We start from the raw sequence: 18,163 nt of genomic DNA, 5'->3' as shown, positions 1-18,163 counted from the left end.
AGTTACAAGTCAGCTGTGATTCCTGAGCTTTAAATAAAGTTTGACAGAAATATGACAGCATTCACAAACTAAAGACAGAGTTTATTTACTGATATACACAATGTTAAACAGATTACAAAGCCCTGACTTGTGTGTGTGCAGTGAGGGCAAGCTGCCAGACCAAACATTACTGTATACAGTATCAGTCACGTGGTACATATTGCTTTATGTGTTATTAAAAAAGTCCAACACTTTAGAAAAACATCAACATAAAAAACAATCGATATCCTCCAGTTGCATCATCGCCGACGAGGAACTTTAGGTGAGAGAAAAAGTGAGATTTTAGGGGAATTTAGTTTAAAAAAGATACATTTATGATTTTTGGTGAAGAGTGAACTAAAGTCTGTTAAAAAAATAGTACTGACATTAATCAAGAGGTAAAAACTGAGTGAAATTACTGAGGAAGTAGTTTTTCTTCTTTCTGACAAAATTCATCTCAATACTCACTAAAAAATGAAACATTTTGTTGGCATTGTTGATGCATTCCAGGTCAACATCTTTTAGTGCTCGCACGTTAATCTGATACAACACACATTACAGGTATGTACACCTAGGCTGTTACCATAGTGACTGTGCTGCTCTCTTTCACACACTTCCACATCAATCTTTGTTCTCCAACTTTATTCAGAAACAAATTATTTTGCTCAAACGGCCTCAATATTAGATCCAATCTGATTAGTGGAGGCTTCATTACATCTGTAGTAATGGAGCATTTCACATGACTACACACTGTGGTATGGGATTTAATATCAATACCAGTATCAGTACAAGGGCATCTCTACTAACCAGTGAGAAATGTTTAAAACTAAAGTCATATTTAATTTTTAAAAATGACTTTTGGTGATGAGTAAAAAGTTAGTCCTTTTTCTAAATGAACCTGAATTCCTTTTCACACAATTTAGGTCCCTTATCACTAAAAATGTGTCAAAAAAGGAAAATTGAGGTGAACTTGGTAAAAGGTGATACCCCCGATGAGTGCAGATCTGACACTAAACAATAAAAACAAGCACCAGTAGAAAGTGGAAAAGTCTCTTTCAATGCTTTTGTCAGAAAATCACATTGTTTACTTCATTCAGTCACATTAAAATAATCATCCTATTATTCATAAACCTTCATTCATGTGGAGGTGGAGCACTGAGAATCAGCGAGATGTTTGTGTCTGTCTCCGTCCTTTAATGAGCCTATCTACGCCTAAGCTACGCAGGAACCAAACAGACAGTCGTCAGTCAAAGCTGCTTCGTGCGTTAAAATAATGACAATATATCACCGACCACCGAGCCGGACACAAACTACAGGGAGAGTAAAACTAGAAGCATGCACGAAGATAAAACCACACAAACAGACAAACAAACAGTTCACAGGTAAACAAAAACAAGTCTCTTCAAAGGGTCGCCACTCAGGGGAGTGCAGAGGTATGTTTGTGCCACTACTACCAGCCAGAAAAGACCAAAGAGGAGCTAAAGAGACTGGTTTTAAACTTAAAACAGTAAATTGTGGACAGGAAAATACTAATTTTGAGCAACAGTGAGGAATCTTGATCAAAACAGACTCATTCTGAATACAAATCAAAAAATTCAAGCAAAAACAATTACATTTGAGCAAAAAAGACAAATTTAAAGCTCATTGAGCAGATAACTTATTCTGATGGCGCAGTCGTTATATTTAGTGACGTTTTGACGAATGAAAAACATTTTGACCAATGGTAAATTATTCTCTAATCAAATATTATACCTGTAGCTTTATGTTTAGCCCTTTTTGGTGATTAAAAAAAAAAACAAAACTCAAATAGTTTCTTCTCACGATTAAGGAATTTAATGGCATATTTTTCTAGTTTTGTAATTTTTCTTTTAACAAAATATTAAAAAAAATAATATTTATATATAAAATTATGATAAAAACAAATACATTAATTCAAAAATAAAATTAAAGCTGCAAGCAGCATTGAATAGGCCCTCGCAACCACACGCATGTTGGGACGTGGCGCATGTTGAGGTGTGTTGCATGTCGGGGTGTGGTAGAAATGTTGAGACGTAGCTGAACTTCTTCAAGGATTATATCACAAACTTTCTTGCAATGTCCTGTGCATATATAATGTCTATAGTTTCCTTTTATCAATAGGTGGTGCTATGACTATGAATGACGGTTGGGTTAAACCATAACTAATTTTTTTGGCAAACAAATGAAAGCTGCTATAATTAATTAGCATCTATTAGCTCTACAAACTCTTAACTTCTATGAGCGTAGCACATCATCCAAGTGAACAGGCAGCTAAGAGGAATATTTCAATCTATAAAGATTCAACTTCAGGAGGGCAATGATTTCCACAGTGATGTCATCAGTTCTACCTCCACGGTGATGTCATCAGTCTCAGCTGGAAGTAATTACATTCCAAAAGGCCAGTTTTCAAATGGGCGCTGTTGAGTAATGTGCCATTCCCACAAAATATCAACATTTTCACCAGTCCTAATATGGGTTTAAATTTTCATGAAAATTTTAACAAGTTTAGGCCCTCATAAATGCCATCACAGTTGGTGCTGGAGCCCTAATTAATAACAATAAATGTGGTACACTAGAGTCAAAAAACAGGAAAAAAAAATAAATAAATAAACTCAAAGCAAACAAAGGAAAATCAAAATTAATAAATTCAAAATTTAAAAGAAATGATATCAATTTAAAAAAAACTTACACAACTAAAAAGAAAAACCACTATCATGGTTCCTCGCTAAGAATTTGGAAATTTTTGTAGAGGTGTCCCGATCCGATATCGATATTGGTCCGATATCAGCCTGAAAACGAATATCGGATTCAAATTTCTGATTTTTCTTTTTTTTGTCCAATTTGTTTTTTATTTTATTTTATTCAATTGTGGAATACTGTAGATATTATGTTGAAGGTTACAATTTATGTAACCAATTGGTTAATAATAAATGGGTCAGTTTTTCTCATACCTACTGTTGTTGACTATTGTTCTCTGTTTGAGTAACATCACTTGATCAAGCCTTTTCTAACATTACACACTACAAAACAAGTAATAAAATGTATGTATGATTTCCTGCTGATATCGGATCGGCCGATACGCAAGGCTGCAATATCGGTATCATATCGGAAATGAAAAAGCTGTATCGGGACATCCCTAAATTTTTGTCTCAGAATGAGCTTTGCTGAGTCTTTGGTGATTAAGAATTTGTTTTCTTGTCTTTTTCAGTTTAAATGTGATCTTAATCAGTCCTCTTAGCTCAGAGTCTCTTCTGGCTGGTATCTGTGGCACTGATGGACCTCCGTAGAACAGGGTGGAGTTTGCTGCATTTTATGGCATTGGAGGATCAGGAGTTGAGTTTACGGCTCAGGTTTTCTGTAATGTGGCGGAGTTGAAGAGGCATTGAAGTGATGTAAAGCGTCTTTACTTGGCAGTGCCGTCTGAAGCTCCGCCTCCTCTGCTGCTGAGGCCCAGGTAGGCGGCGGCCTGCTGCATGGCGCCCTCGATCGGGACCAGAACCTCCTCTGCGAGGCCTCTCAGAGCATTGATCCGCTGTGAATCCAGGCTCTGGTAGGCATAGAAGAGAGAACCTGCAACCACTACCAGTAGGAGGAGCTTCAGCAGCAGGGAGAGGAGGCTGCGATGAACAGGGGCGGAGCTCGCAGGGCTGGCGCCACTGGTCCAGGTCACAGCCTCGGAGCGGCTCTCCATGTGAACACTGGGATGGAGGCGGGACTCGTCCAGCCAGTACTCGCTGGGCTTTGGCGGTCGACCCGCCGCTCCTCGAATTGGACGCCTGCGGGTGGCACTGAAGAGCAAAAATAACCAGATTAACTAGGAGAATGTGCAACTGCTGTTCCTGCAGTCACAAATTAGACCAGATCATTAAATCAACCCCTAAATGCAGGGTTAAAGCATTTCATAAACAGTAATATATTCTTTATTTCTGGTTTAGTTCTACAATTATTATTGTTTTATTTATATTAGCATTGTCTTTTATTTATATAATCTTTATTATAAAATAATATATACATTACAGCTAACGTAAATGTATGAAGCTAATAATACATTAATATTTTAATACTTGAGAACAGGAGTTTAATGTGAAGTCTACATACATCCAACCCTAAACACAAGCAAGTACATTATAGACTTTACTTCTTTATACTGTATACCAGGGCTAAAAGCCATGTTATCAGGTATTTTCAATTTAGGAATTTATTTATTGGTTTATTTGAGTAAAGCCTTCTTATTTATTACTTTATCATTGGCTGAATCGTTATGTGATCCAGGCAATGTTTTTAGATGTGGCCTTTTATTTATTTGACTTTTTGCACTAATCAGCCTGTTGAGATCCTAATTATTTCAATCTGTTAAAGATTGTGTTACTGAAAGCAGGTATTTGTAATTTTTCTGTTGTCTTTAATAGTTGCTGCATTGTGCCTGCATCAGTTTTGTATTTATTCTCTTGACAGAGCAATACATGTTTTTGTCTAAATGAAGGTGATTCTATGGTTAATTTTTTTAACTTTGTCTGCACATGCTGTCAAAGGTAAACATCCCACCTCATGCCTGTTGGCGTGCTGATCTCGTTGGCGAGGATGTCTTCCACAACGCTCTCAGGGGCTTTTTTTGGCGTTTCCTCAGTGACGACTTCCTCCACAACCTGTCATCGGCACAGAAACACAAACACCGAATCTATAATATGATAAGACAGTCTGACTCTATTAACTCATTCAGTGCCAGCCATTTTCAGATTTTCTACCCTCCTCAGTGCCAGCTGTTTTTGAACTATCTGAAATCTGACACCAGATTCTGAAAGATTGTATCCTCTTTTGTAATCAGCCATTGAATAGAGCAAGTTTTACAAAAATCTTCAGTTTCAGAGCAAAAACCTGAAAAAAAAGCCTTTTTCTCAAAAAAAAAACCCTGTCAGTGACTTTAAAGCTATTTTTTTTTGCTTTAGTGACAACTCTAACATCTGAACATTGTTTCCTTATATATATATAAAAAAAAAGTGCGGGCTTTTGATGGCAAAATTATTATTATTTTGCTATGTGGGTCAGAGTTTAATGTATTTTGGCATTCCTCCAACTTTCTGTCTGCACACACGCAACTTCCTCTTCCTTCCAGACATGCAGAGTGTCACTGCGTTCCCCATTTTTTTTTGTTTTATCTCACCATCACCACACTACCCATGAGTTCCACACATGCTCTGGTCGACTGTGCGCTGCTGTGAGTGTCAACTCTCGTACGTAGCACCATTTTCCGTCTCATAAAACGCCTTTCCTCCTCTCCCTCTGAGCTCTGCTGAGCATGGATGATCTCTCATCCAAAGGTGCGCTGCTACCTCCTACATGTCACCTATTATTTTGCTTTCTGGCTCACAGGCTGGGAGTATTTTGTACCTCCTCCCGACACGCATCGATGACCTGTTTGGCCCGGTTAGTTGATGGTTTTATCTCACCATTGCAAGATTATCACTAATCCACTCAGGTCCACACATGTTCTGTGTTAGTATGTGGAGCTGTGAGCCGCTGGATGCGCCATAATCTCACTCGTTCCTGCTTCTTTCCTCCTTTTCTGGGTAGCATCAATGGCTAACCTCTCATCTAAAGGTGTACTGCTGCCATCTTTAGGGCACAGTTGGTCACTTCATCACCCCACAGTTTAGATATTGATGAGGGACATCCGGCAGGGTGTTTTCTAGTACCGTATTTTTTGGACTATAAGGCGCACTAAAAATCCTTAAATTTTTTCAAAAATCAACAGTGCGCCTTATAATCAGGTGCGCCTTATATATGAAATTAACTACAAACATACTGAACTGAAAAAGTGAGTGTGTTGTTCTGTATTTTATGTGTTAAACCTTAACAATGTTGAGAGTTATTGTTAATGAGTTGAATAAAGTTTGACTTATCTGACTATTTTATTTCGCTTAATGCGTCTTAATAATAATAATAATAATAATAATAATAATAATAATAACAAACCGGTGCGCCTTATAATCCGGTGCACCTTAAAGTCCGAAAAATACGGTAATCCCCGTGAAAAAAAGGAAATGAGTTATCTTGTCAATGGCACAGCGTTTGGATTTGAAATGACGAGTTATCTCGTCAATGGCACTGAGTGAGTTAAAGGTAGGCGATTTTCAAAAGCTGGCATGATTTTGAATGTAGCCTCCCCGACGGCTCCGCCTTTAGCCCCCTCACCCCTCCCGTCTGTGTTCTGTCTCCCTCTCATGCACGCTGCAGAAAAGGAGCTCAGCTCATTGCTTGTATTGTGTAGAAACTTTGTTGTCTCATGTCTCATTCAGCAGTAAGTAAACAATAAACTTTACCATTATATATGTTAAAAAACATGACCAAAAACTCTGTTTTAACTCTGTCAGCAGTGACGCGCTTTCAGTGTGAGCTCGTGCATGTGAGGGGTCGAGAACGAGCAGGGAGAGAGGGAGACGTAATTGGTTATAAAATGGTTCGTTTTTTTCCATTGGTTGAAGCTATTACAGCTGCTACAGTTGATGGATTTTCTTCGATCCTTTTTCAGAGCACATAAGATCTTAATTTCTGTCAGGACTTAAGGACTTAAAAAGTGTATCTTGTGTATCTACCCTAGCTTTAACCCTATTGAGCATGTTTGGTATGATTTCTGAAAGTTTAATAGCCAGTACAGTCATCCAAACAGGGAAAAATGATGAAATGGGTAAAACCTAAAGCTCAATTTTTGAACTTTTGAAATGGAAAATCTGAGATAGATGAACTTGTGATGTAAAACACACACCTTGGTCTGTCTCCTGCTGCTGGTCCTCACAGTGAGTGGAGTGCTTTTTCCTCGACTCCTCACTGCTTTCTCCACTGTGGGAACAGGCTCCGGCTCAGGGGCGGTGACCTCCTCTGCAGAAAGAAAGACAAACACCGCCGTGACACACTGAACAGGCTCACAGTGTTGGGTTTTTACATCTGATTTTAATCAGGCTCTCTGAAAGCAAGCCAGCGACACTTTGGACTTCACAATAACATAAAAATTTGGCAGTTAAAAATATGAAAATAACGTCTATAAAAGATTTTCGTGGAAAAATACAAAATCAAAGGAAATCAGAGATCATCAACTTTTATTACAAGATACAAACATATGGTCGTCTGAACTGAGGGTCACATGATCAACATTCAAGTTAGCATTAGAATAACTAGTGCAGTGCCTGTAGGAAGTATGTATTGCTACAGAAAAAGGGGAGGTTTAATATTTAGCACTGTAATATAGGCTAGCATACATCTGCAGCTTGCTGCGAGAGAGAGAGAGAGAGAGAGAGAGAGAGAGAAAGAGAGAGTGTGTAGCTAGTCGAATAAACTGTGCAGAGCATAATATTTAGCACTATAATATAAAGCCTATTTTTAATCTATTACTCACCATAGTTACAAACGTTGCTCACTGAGGACAACTGCTGGTCAATATTTACGGGGTGTTTTTTTTTTTTTTTTTTTTTAGGATATTAGACTCACTTTAATCGTTTTTAAAAGCCCTTTGTGCAGTCACTCCTGTAGATTCTACTAGGGCTGTAGTCAACCAAGGAAATGATTGGTCGACCAAGACTATGGCTCTCGTAGCGATTAGTCGACCAAAAAAAAAAAAAAAAAAAAAGAAAAGAAAAGAAGAATGGGAAAAAAAAACAAAAGAGAATGAATGAGCAGGTGCAGAGGAGGACGAGGAGAAAGAAAAAGAAAGACAAATATTTAGTTTTGGCATTTGCTTTTAAACACAAACCATTTATTATATGAACCTTATTCAAACTTTGACCAGAACGCAACAAAGCAAAACTGAAACCTACAGGTTTGACTAACATGAAGTAATTTTTTATCAGTGCCCGACCTGAAACCGGCAATTAAAACCTATTGTTTCCTCATACAAATGACTTATTTACGTTTGTTTTAGTGGTAAGCCTGCATTTATTAATGAACTGTGTCAACATCAGATCAGCGCACGAGGAAACAAACGCACGTCAAACACAGGTGCACAGTGTGCCCCACTGCGCCAGAGACAGCAGTGGATCTATTTACATAATCCACGTATCAAATATAAGGATAATCCATGTTCTTGTACAGTGATGTTGATAGGTTTTCAATGTAGTGAGTCCCGGGACCCACGGGTGGTGATTTGAGTGGGTCTCTGGGAAATTCAATGGGTCCCCAATAAAAAAATGTATTTCTTATATTCTTCTATTTCTTAAATTGTAGTGTTAAACTCTCTTAATGGTGGTATGATATGTCTATAATTAGCAGATATATTCATGTATGTTCAATATGTATCTGAAATTAAACAAATAGAATTCCAAATCTGAAAAGTTTATTCCACAACTGTCACAGTGGCAGGTTATATTGCACTTTTGTAGCAACATAAAAGAGCACCAAAATAAATTTCTAAAATTCAAATGAAAACAAAACGGTGTCTGTTGTACAAAAATAAATTATCAATAAAAGTTCTGATTTTAACAAAAAATTTCATCACCATGACAGATCACAGTTGATCACAATGTATCGTACCAAGCAACATTACTGCTTACTAAGAAGAAGTTTGTATCTTTGACCTATGGCCCTAAAAAACCTATTTTATTTTTTTTTCTAAATTACACCCCTGTGAGGAAACAAAATAAATACTAATAAATAAAATTTAAAAAAAACTCCTCATTAAACAAAAATGTATGTCAAAAATAAAGTAAGATACAATTAAAAGGTAGATATACGTTATAGTGACATGGATTATTCTGACTGCTCCTTTTTAATTATTTATATGTCATATAAAGATGTACGAGAACAGCATTAATGTCACGCAATTTCCTCTCAGGGATCAATGGTTTACTGAATCTGATCAGGTTTATTGATTAGGTTTTGATCAACTTAGTTTAAATGAATTTAATTTAAATGATCCTATCTTCTGTAGCTCTGACGAGATGTTGTTCGAATGTAACATTCTAATAAAGTTGTTCCAACGGACTTTTGTAAACTGGAAGTTCCCACTGAAACTGTTGTAGTTGAGGTAGCTTACTGACTGTGAATGTCTACCTACAAGGCACAGACTAAAGGCTGGAATAAAAAGAACTAACATCACGGACTGAGTTATTCTTAGTTAACCAGACACAACAGTTCGAACACTGATCAGGGGAAGATGATTAAAGCTGATCGCGTTCTCACGGCGCACCGCTGCGCTACACGAACCACGGAGCAAGCTTTCAGGGGGAAGGGCGGTGCACTTAATAAGCGGTCCCGCACACCACAAAGTCACAACACGACTGCATCGACCAATTAGTCGACTAAACGACCAAAGTTGGCAGCCCTAGATTTTACGCAGCTTTCAACTTATCCTGAGTTACCATGACTACCTGTCAACATTGACCAGTTCGGCAAAGCTGCATTTTAACAAGTTTATGAAATAATTAATTAAAGGTATCATTGCAGCCCAAACAACGTTGCACACCTTTGAACCAAGCAGCAGCCATGTTGAAAGTCTCAGGTCAATCTGAGCCTGATATGCAGAGATATTTGAGAAACACACACACAGAGATTCCTTGCTCCTAAGCATCGATAAAATAAAAAACTACGTGTTTGTGTGTTTCACTGTCATTTCATGTAGATATTATATCTCAGGGAGATATTATCAACCCAGTAATGATAATTTAAAACAAAGGGCTGTTACTGATTCTGAAAAATTGATCGGTGCATCTGTTTGAAACAAGATGTTAAGTGCCACAAAATATGTTCAATGACATTTACAACATTTTAACAAGTTTATGAAATAATTAATTAAAGGTATCATTGCAGCCCAAACAACGTTGCACACCTTTGAACCAAGCAGCAGCCATGTTGAAAGTCTCAGGTCAATCTGAGCCTGATATGCAGAGATATTTGAGAAACACACACACAGAGATTCCTTGCTCCTAAGCATCGATAAAATAAAAAACTACGTGTTTGTGTGTTTCACTGTCATTTCATGTAGATATTATATCTCAGGGAGATATTATCAACCCAGTAATGATAATTTAAAACAAAGGGCTGTTACTGATTCTGAAAAATTGATCGGTGCATCTGTTTGAAACAAGATGTTAAGTGCCACAAAATATGTTCAATGACATTTACAACAAACTGTCAGTGAACGCATCGTTTTCATTTGTAATGTAAACATTCACTTATTGACATATGATCCCTAAACAAAGGTAAAAGGTGTGAGTGGTCACTGTTTACAGGTTATCCTGTCATGTTTCTACTGGTCTGAAGCACTTCAGATCAGACAGGGTAAATCAGGAACATAAGTGAAGCTCACCATCCTCTTTGTCGCTGTACTGCTCAGAGTTGGAGTTTCCGTTGTGGTTGCCATCAGCCTTTGGCAGAGTGGTGACATCTGCTGGATCTTCAGGTGGAGCTTCAGGTGAGTCGAGCAGCTTCTGCAGCTTCATCTCGTACACCCTCCGGGTGGATGCTGATGAAGCAAGAAGACACAGTGATGTTTGAATGGAGACGGTTATATACCTGTGCTTTACAGTGATGGACTTTTGTTACAACATGTTCCCATAACCATTTCAAAACACAGGATTCTCCCATTTTAAAAACAAATCCTAATCATACTTTGCTACAGACATACAGACATATAAAGAATAGATCTGGTCCTGTACTATGTTAAAGGCACATACAGAATAGGAATGCATAAAAATTATTGGCCGAAACCAAAAACCAAAAACGAGGAAACTAAGGCCAGTTATTAGTAGCATTGTGTTTATGGCTATGACAGTGTACTCAAGTCCTTGTACTTTTAGTGTTTGCTATTTATTTTGGTTCTGGATTAATTTATCTATCTGAAAAGATCAAACCAATCATTTGTCACTGAATTGCAATGAATGATTTCTGAAAAACTTCTCATCCATATTTTTTATGGCCTTTTCTCACACTTTAATTCCATCCAACACTGGAACTTCTGTGGCATCTGCTCAGGGGAGGGATAAGGAAACTTAAAGATGTTTTTACCCTCCAGTGTCTTTTGGTTTTATCATATAAATAAATCCATTAACTCACCGACAATGGGCCCCGAGTCCACGCCATGCTTTGCCAGCTGCAGTTTCAAATCTTCATCGGACAGATTGTTCACCTCCACCTCCTCCGAGCGTGGTTTGTCTGACTTTCTTGTAGCTTTCTGCAAAAACAAGGACAAATCCATAGTTAATTATTAGGGCTGGGACGACACACTGAGTTCACAATATGATACAATGTAGAGATATTCTGCTTTCAGGATCGATATGATGGTTTTAAAAAGAACAGTTTTATGAAGATGATCTACAATCATCAGACGAAGGGTCAGGGTATACTTCATTAAAACACCAGAAATGTGTGCGGAAGTCACTTTAGCAGTGTTTTTGGGGGCTTGTAAGATATCACGACATCAGAATTAGGTAAAAATAAAAACGTATGCCTCCGTCTAATGAACACATCCCACAATGCAAAAAAAAGATCAACACATGGATAGCAACATACCTACACACAGAAACAATGAAACCCAATAGGAAGAGGATAAAAACAGCAGGGGACAGAACGTACACTGACTTAACTCACACACACACACACACACACACACACACACAGAGTCTGCCTCTCATGCACACACTTCAGAAACGTGCCAAGTGGAAGCACGTTGTCTGTGCTCCTCACCCTTCCAGAGCGGCTCCTGTTGGACAGCACCAAGGCTGTAGGTCGCTCGTCATCACTGGAGAAGGTGTCGGCGTGTGTGTGTGTGTTGAGCACTGTCAGGTTCTTCAGGTAGAGCTGCACATACACGTCCTTGCGCTGCTCTCCGCTGGGCAGAGCCACGTTGTTAGCAAGCAGCTCGCTCTTCAGGCGCTCTTTGGTGAGCACGGATGGGTCTTCCAGGAACTCAGGCATCATTCAAACCTTTCACATTCATCAACACAAACAACAGGAGTAAACAACAACATCAGAAATCAACAGACTGACAAAAATATAACAACAACAGCCTGTATTTGATACATTTTCTTCTATCACCAAATCAGAAAAAACCCTGTTTCAATCTCAATATTATTATACATAACAGTGGCTAATACACAAAAGCTGGCTAATTGAAAATTGATATATATATATATATATATAGACATAACATACACAACCAAACAAATACACAAAGGCTGGTTGCGAACAATAGGGGAAACATTATGACAAAAAATATACTATTGAAGCTATAAATTATTAGGTAAATAACAAATCATAATAATAATTTGAGAAGTTTTATGAATTAAAAATGGTTCACATTGTCTTTGAATAGATCACGTTATGAGATTTTGAATATGAGGGCAGCTAAACTAGTATAGATCCTTTAGAGCTAAATACAAATATAAATCAGTTTAAAACATTTAATTCAAACCTATTTAAAGGTTATTTGGTAAAAGAAAAGCTGAATTAAACCATAGATGTTGTTAATCTACAGGATATGATTTACTGCAATTGTTATTTAGTTAATGCAATCACCGTTGTGTATTATTATAACATCCATATGTTTAAGAAAATGCAACTGATGATTGTTGTGTATAGTAAGCACTAAACAGGTGTATCATCAACATAATGTATATTTAAGTATAAATTATAGTAATGTATAACACTTGTTTTGACTAGTCAATTACCTAAGTTGATATCATCAAATGTTTTACCATACAATAATGTGTATAATAAGGTCATTAACTATTCATATACATATTCTATTAATGCATAAGCTCCATAAGACAAAGTATTGTGAATTAGGTGACCAAAGGGGGAGGAGTTAAGTTTAATTCTTCCCACTTCCTTTTAAAAATGATATTTACAACCATCAATTGATTAATAATATTTATATTTACTTCTTGTTTGAAATAAAAACAGTCATTCGTTCCATATTTTTTTTATTTCAAAATGTAGGTAACAAGGTATGGTTTCTAAAAATGTAAAAATAAGAAAATATTTGATTAATAATCAAAGGAAATCACGCAAAAAACGCTTTCCTTGTATTATTTATTGATAGGCTTTACACAGATCTGATTGGCTATATCGGATTGGCCGATATTTTGCATTTTATATAATTAATGTGATCGGCTGTCTTAATTTGCCGATCTGATCAGTGATGTCATTGTCGTGATGAAACTTTCTGTAGATGCTCCCATCACATTGTTTTATTGTCTCATTTACAGAGAAGAGTTGTTTGCTTTACGTGACACGGCTTTATTTCACTTGCATTTGTGCACAAAGGTGAAAACATATGAGCAAATGGCAAAACTGTCTCTCAGTTGGAGCGAAGCGGCTGAGCGTTGGACTTGTTCCCCAGTCTACTGGCTCTGAAAGCGGGGGCAGCGTCTGCTGTTAGTGTCTGTGTTTGTTTGTGTGCGCGCTTGTTTGTTTTGTTTATGAAAGTGTCTATTACGGTTGCCATACGGACAACCCCTGGTGCTATTGGTATGTTTACTGAAGTACACGCACGTGGGTTAGGGTTAGGTTTAGGATATAACCTAGTATTACAAGAATTTTTAGGGTTAGGGACGAGTTAGTCTTAGTCACGTGACCTAAACTGGCCAATGAGGAGTGCTGCGTACGAATGGAATGTCGGTATATTGATACGGCAACCACACGGATAGCCACTGCCTTTGTTTATTCAGCATGTTAAAAGAGCAGAGCAATGAGCTCCTGTTTACTTTCGCATTCATACCAGAGATTTCTGTCCGTTTCAGGACGGTGGTGGACACAGAAGCGCGTGTGTGTGTGTGCACGGCGCGACCCACCTCCGCTGTGCACATGTGAATACGGAGAAGTAATATTTTGTAGTATCTGCACTTTACTTGAGTATTATATTTAGGGGACACTTTTTACTTTCACTCCACTATTAAATAAATAATGCAAGTGGGTAGGACTAGAAAAGATTTACACTTCTTCATTTGAACATGAGTATATTTAATGAGATGATCAAATATGCTTTTATTTAATAATTATTATTATTAGCCTGCTATAATAGCTCATCCATTCTGTGAAAATTGAAGTCAAACACCTTTATTTTATGTATTATATGACATAATGTGTCTGATGAAAGGCGTCCAGCCCGAAACGTCCCGAAACTAACCCCAACCAGTCGAGGCAGATGGCTGCCACCTCTGAACCTGATTCTGCTGGAGATTTCTTCCTGTTAAAAGGGAGTTGTTTCTTCCCAATGTCATTAAATGCTTGTTCATGTGGATCTTGTTGGGTTTTCTCTTTCATATTGTGAATTTTATATTTTGATAAGCGCATTGAGATGACTTTGTTGTAAATTTGCACTATACAAATAAAGTTGAATTGAATTGAAATTGGTGCAAGTTAAATTAAAATTGGGAGCTAACTATGCAGTTGTGCAGATTTTTTTTCATGGGCGTGGCTACAGGTACGTTAAACGTATCCATAGACTGCCACTCTATGGATAAGCGGCGCCTATCATTGGCAAGTTTAGGTCATGTGATAGGTGCACCACGTGACTTAAAGTTCCGTCATTTGTATTTTAGCTCGTATTTATTTTTAGCTACCCGCTAACCCTTTTATTTTAGCGCTAATCCTAACTCTAACCCAAACTGTAACACTATCCCTAAACCTAAAATGTTTATTTTTGTTGGAAATGTATTTTTAAAGGTGGGACCCACGTTAGCGGTGAGTGTGGCACCTTAGACCACTCTACTATCCTGGCTCGGTGGTGACGCAGGCATATTGCGCTTATGTTGAAAAGCTCTGGAAATGTATCCATAACCCTGGGGGCTATGGCTACTTTTAACGTACTTCCAGACACTTTCTTTTTTCTTTGCATCTGTTGGCCTTTTTGATCCAGCACACTGCTTTCAAAGGGATGTGCATGTTTTTCTTTTTATTGTGTTACATTTGATGACGTGATAAATTGATAAATGAAGTAAATGGACTATAAGCAACAGCAGGTTTTGCAATGCTCCAGTCAGGAAATATGTGTTTGCTCCTAATGCTAATGCTAATGCTGATGGAGGCTTCACGTAGTTCTAGTGTGGTCTGCCTCCACAGCTTCATCTCCAACGCTCTTGGAGTTGAAGCTATCCTCAGCTTTGGGGTTAACTCCCTCGCTTCACAGCAGTCATTGAGTATGACACTCGGGTTTAATTCAGCAGTTGCAACGTTTAATTTGCCAATCACTCAAAAACAGCGTACAGCTTATAATAGATCTGCTCTGGTCACACACGTTTCCCTCAATCCGCACACTAATCGAGCGACTAGCGCAGGGGTCTGCCACCTGCGGCTCTGGAGCTTCATGTGGCTCTTTGACTCTTATACAATGGCTCCTTATAGCTTTAAAAAAAAAAAAAAAACTATTGAAAGAAGGTTTTTTTTTTTTTTTTTTTTTTTTTTTACAGCTGCTATTGATGATTAATTACAAATAAAATCAAGACATAACAATTTGTTGACCTAAAATAAATAACGTTGTCCAATGACTCAGCCCCTTCCCACTTCACCTCCTGCAACATCTACAGACCATCAACTTTCCTGCACCTGTGGCGAAACTTAAGTTTTAAATCCCTGGTAAGATAATTAAACCAACAGAAACACTATTCTGGAAGAAAATAGAGATTTTAATTGTGTGGGGACAGATTCATTTATCCACCAATGTGCAGGTTAAATATGCATGTTTTATGTGTGGCAAGAAAAGAGCAATTAGCATGTGTTGATCACATGATCATGTGTTACCAAATTCAAGTTACTTTTTGTGGCCTTTCAAATACATTAACTAAAAAAAGAATCTTCTTGATATAACATTGTGTTCATGTAAACTGAGATGTGTAAGAATGTGAAGATGCAAGATACTGTTTTATTTCTTGATGTCAATTTATTTTGAACTGTTATTAAGTTGCCATTTACATGATCAATATAAATGAAGTCAAATTAGATCAATCATTACTCTATAAAAGTTTTACCATATAAAATTTAATACACTGTATTATCCTTTGAGAGTAAAGGTTGCAGAACCCTGGACTAGCGCATTAATTCGCAGGTAAAGGGCCCCACACACACACACACACACACACACACACACACTAGAAATTCTTCAACTCTTCCACTCCCTCAGTCACAAGGCTGCGTTTAGGTCCTGAAAAACGGTACCGTTTGATTTTCCGTGAATCTGTATCAGGTAGTACCGAAGGAATGTGGTCGGTACCTAAAAAAACAACCTGAATTCATATGATCAGATATCGACTTTTTTTTTTTTTTTTTTTTTTTTTAACTCACTGATAGGCCCAAACATCCTGATCGTGTAAAGCCAATTTATTTCTGAAATAAACATAATATGGAGAAACTCAAAAGTGAGAAAAAGCTGGATTCTGGTCAAAATCAGAATTAGTAAAGTCCAAAAAGGCTTTGAATCAACATGTGTAAAATAAAATAGTCTACAGTTTCACAAATTTAATTACAAAAGGAAGAGTTAAAACCAATTTTAAAAGTTTAAACTAAGTCAAAGTTTAAAAAAAAAAAAAAAAAAAAAAAAAAAAATCATTCTCCGTGTGCAGCTATTTTTAAACAAGATATTTGGCAAAAACAAATGATCTAACCCAAATATTTTAAACTAAATCCGGTGTGAAATATTTAAATATATATCGCCTTTTCAAAAAAATAAACTATAATGTTGATAAAAAGCTTTAAAGCAGCGATTTCTCTGACATCTAACAACAACACCGGAGCCACGGCTGTCAAACAGTGGCGCCTAACGTTGCCATCAGAGCTAACAACAAACCAGCCTTTTCACATATTGCTGTTCTTTTGAGACAGTTAGCAAAACATAGATAACATTAATGGAAAACTCTTAATTTGTGGAAACACACAAACACTAAGCTAAATCACAAAACTGTCTTTAAAAGCAGTATTTACCGGTTAAAGTCACTTAGCTTCTCACCGGCGCGCTTTTCACCGTCTGCCCGCGGTCACAAACCTGACATGATAAGGAGAAGCGACGTGATTGGAGGACAGCCGCAGTAATGTTGCTCCTGATTGGACCGAAGTAATTAGACTACGTGTGTTACAAATCAGTTGGTTATCAACTAATCTTTTGACGGAAGTGGTAAAACGAATATATTTTGCTGTACATTGACTGATTTTGTGTTTTGGCACGTGTAAATATATTAGTCTTAGATGATCACATACAATATACATATTGTTAAAATACATGTATTTTTAATGATAATATAATTGTGGCTTTATTACCGTTTCCTACAGTAATTAGAGTATTAAAAACGTCGGAACTCGATCACCAATCAAAATGATCACCAGGTAAGGTGATACCCCAGTCAAACGCCAACAAAGGAAAAGCGGTCTGAGCTTTAGAAATAACGGTTCTCAAAACCACACAAACCTCACTTTGATGTCAAGTGATTTAAAACCAGTCATATTCATCTGACTGCACTGAATCACGTTTTTGAAACGAGTAATGGTTAAGGAAGCAGGCTTGTAATCGGAGGGTTATCATTGGTTCGAATCCAACCTGGGCCGTTACTGTGGGAGGTTGAGCAAGTCCCTGAACTGCTCGTGTTGTACGTCGCTTTGAATCAAAGCAAAATGATCTATTTACTGCTATTGTTATATTAAATACATTTCCTCTCTATATAGACTTTGAGCTTGTTGTCTTAGCAGGGTTGAAACTTTCTAAAAAAAAAAACTGCTTTTCATTTTCAGATATGTTATTTTCAACTATATTTGGATTGAAAATGATAATTTAATAAAACGGAATAGATAGACAACTGACTAATTTATTACAGATATAATTGATTGCTGCTGCTGTGCTGTGCAAGTAATTAAAGTGTATTTCATATTTGTGGCTAAAATGCAGTTAATTGTATACAACAATATTGTGTTTATAGATAATAATACATCAATACACATACTGCAGGACTTGTAATGTTTATTTTGAACAGAAGAGGACAGCAAAGCTGATTATTCTGATTGTGAATAGGGTTTTATTGTTATTAGCAAAGATGGCAAAAGTACACAGATTCCTTACTTGAGTAGAAGTAAAATACCAATGTAAAAAAAACGAATTGAGTAAAAGTAAAAAGTACTGATCCAAATATCTACTTCAGTAAAAGTAAAAAGTACAGAC

General features: G+C 37.2%; 1 protein-coding gene across 1 annotated transcript; it reads right to left on the bottom strand.

Annotated features, from left to right (window-relative positions):
• Positions 1–3,051: 3,051 nt before the first annotated feature.
• Positions 3,052–17,054, bottom strand: tmpob (thymopoietin b). The gene is made up of 7 exons (XM_028449828.1): positions 16,939–17,054; positions 11,707–11,946; positions 11,077–11,194; positions 10,331–10,486; positions 6,800–6,912; positions 4,582–4,682; positions 3,052–3,824 (listed from the first exon to the last, which is right to left on the bottom strand). The coding sequence occupies exons 2-7, from the start codon at positions 11,938–11,940 to the stop codon at positions 3,440–3,442; spliced, it is 1,107 nt and encodes a 368-aa protein (XP_028305629.1). The 5' UTR covers positions 11,941–11,946; positions 16,939–17,054; the 3' UTR covers positions 3,052–3,439.
• Positions 17,055–18,163: the final 1,109 nt, after the last annotated feature.

This window comes from Gouania willdenowi, chromosome 6 (genome assembly GCF_900634775.1).
Source record: "Gouania willdenowi chromosome 6, fGouWil2.1, whole genome shotgun sequence".
NCBI classification, from domain to species: domain Eukaryota; kingdom Metazoa; phylum Chordata; class Actinopteri; order Blenniiformes; family Gobiesocidae; genus Gouania; species Gouania willdenowi.
This window is presented reverse-complemented; position numbering and strand designations above follow the sequence as displayed.

Bases quoted from the DNA above. Each gene is read 5' to 3' on its own strand.
- tmpob (XM_028449828.1), bottom strand. From the start codon at position 11,940: ATGATGCCTGAGTTCCTGGAAGACCCATCCGTGCTCACCAAAGAGCGC. The intron at 10,487-11,076 runs GTGAGTTAATGG...TTGCTTCATCAG, and splicing joins GGACTCGGGGCCCATTGTCG to CATCCACCCGGAGGGTGTAC. The intron at 6,913-10,330 runs GTGAGCTTCACT...TTCTTTCTGCAG, and splicing joins GTACAGCGACAAAGAGGATG to AGGAGGTCACCGCCCCTGAG.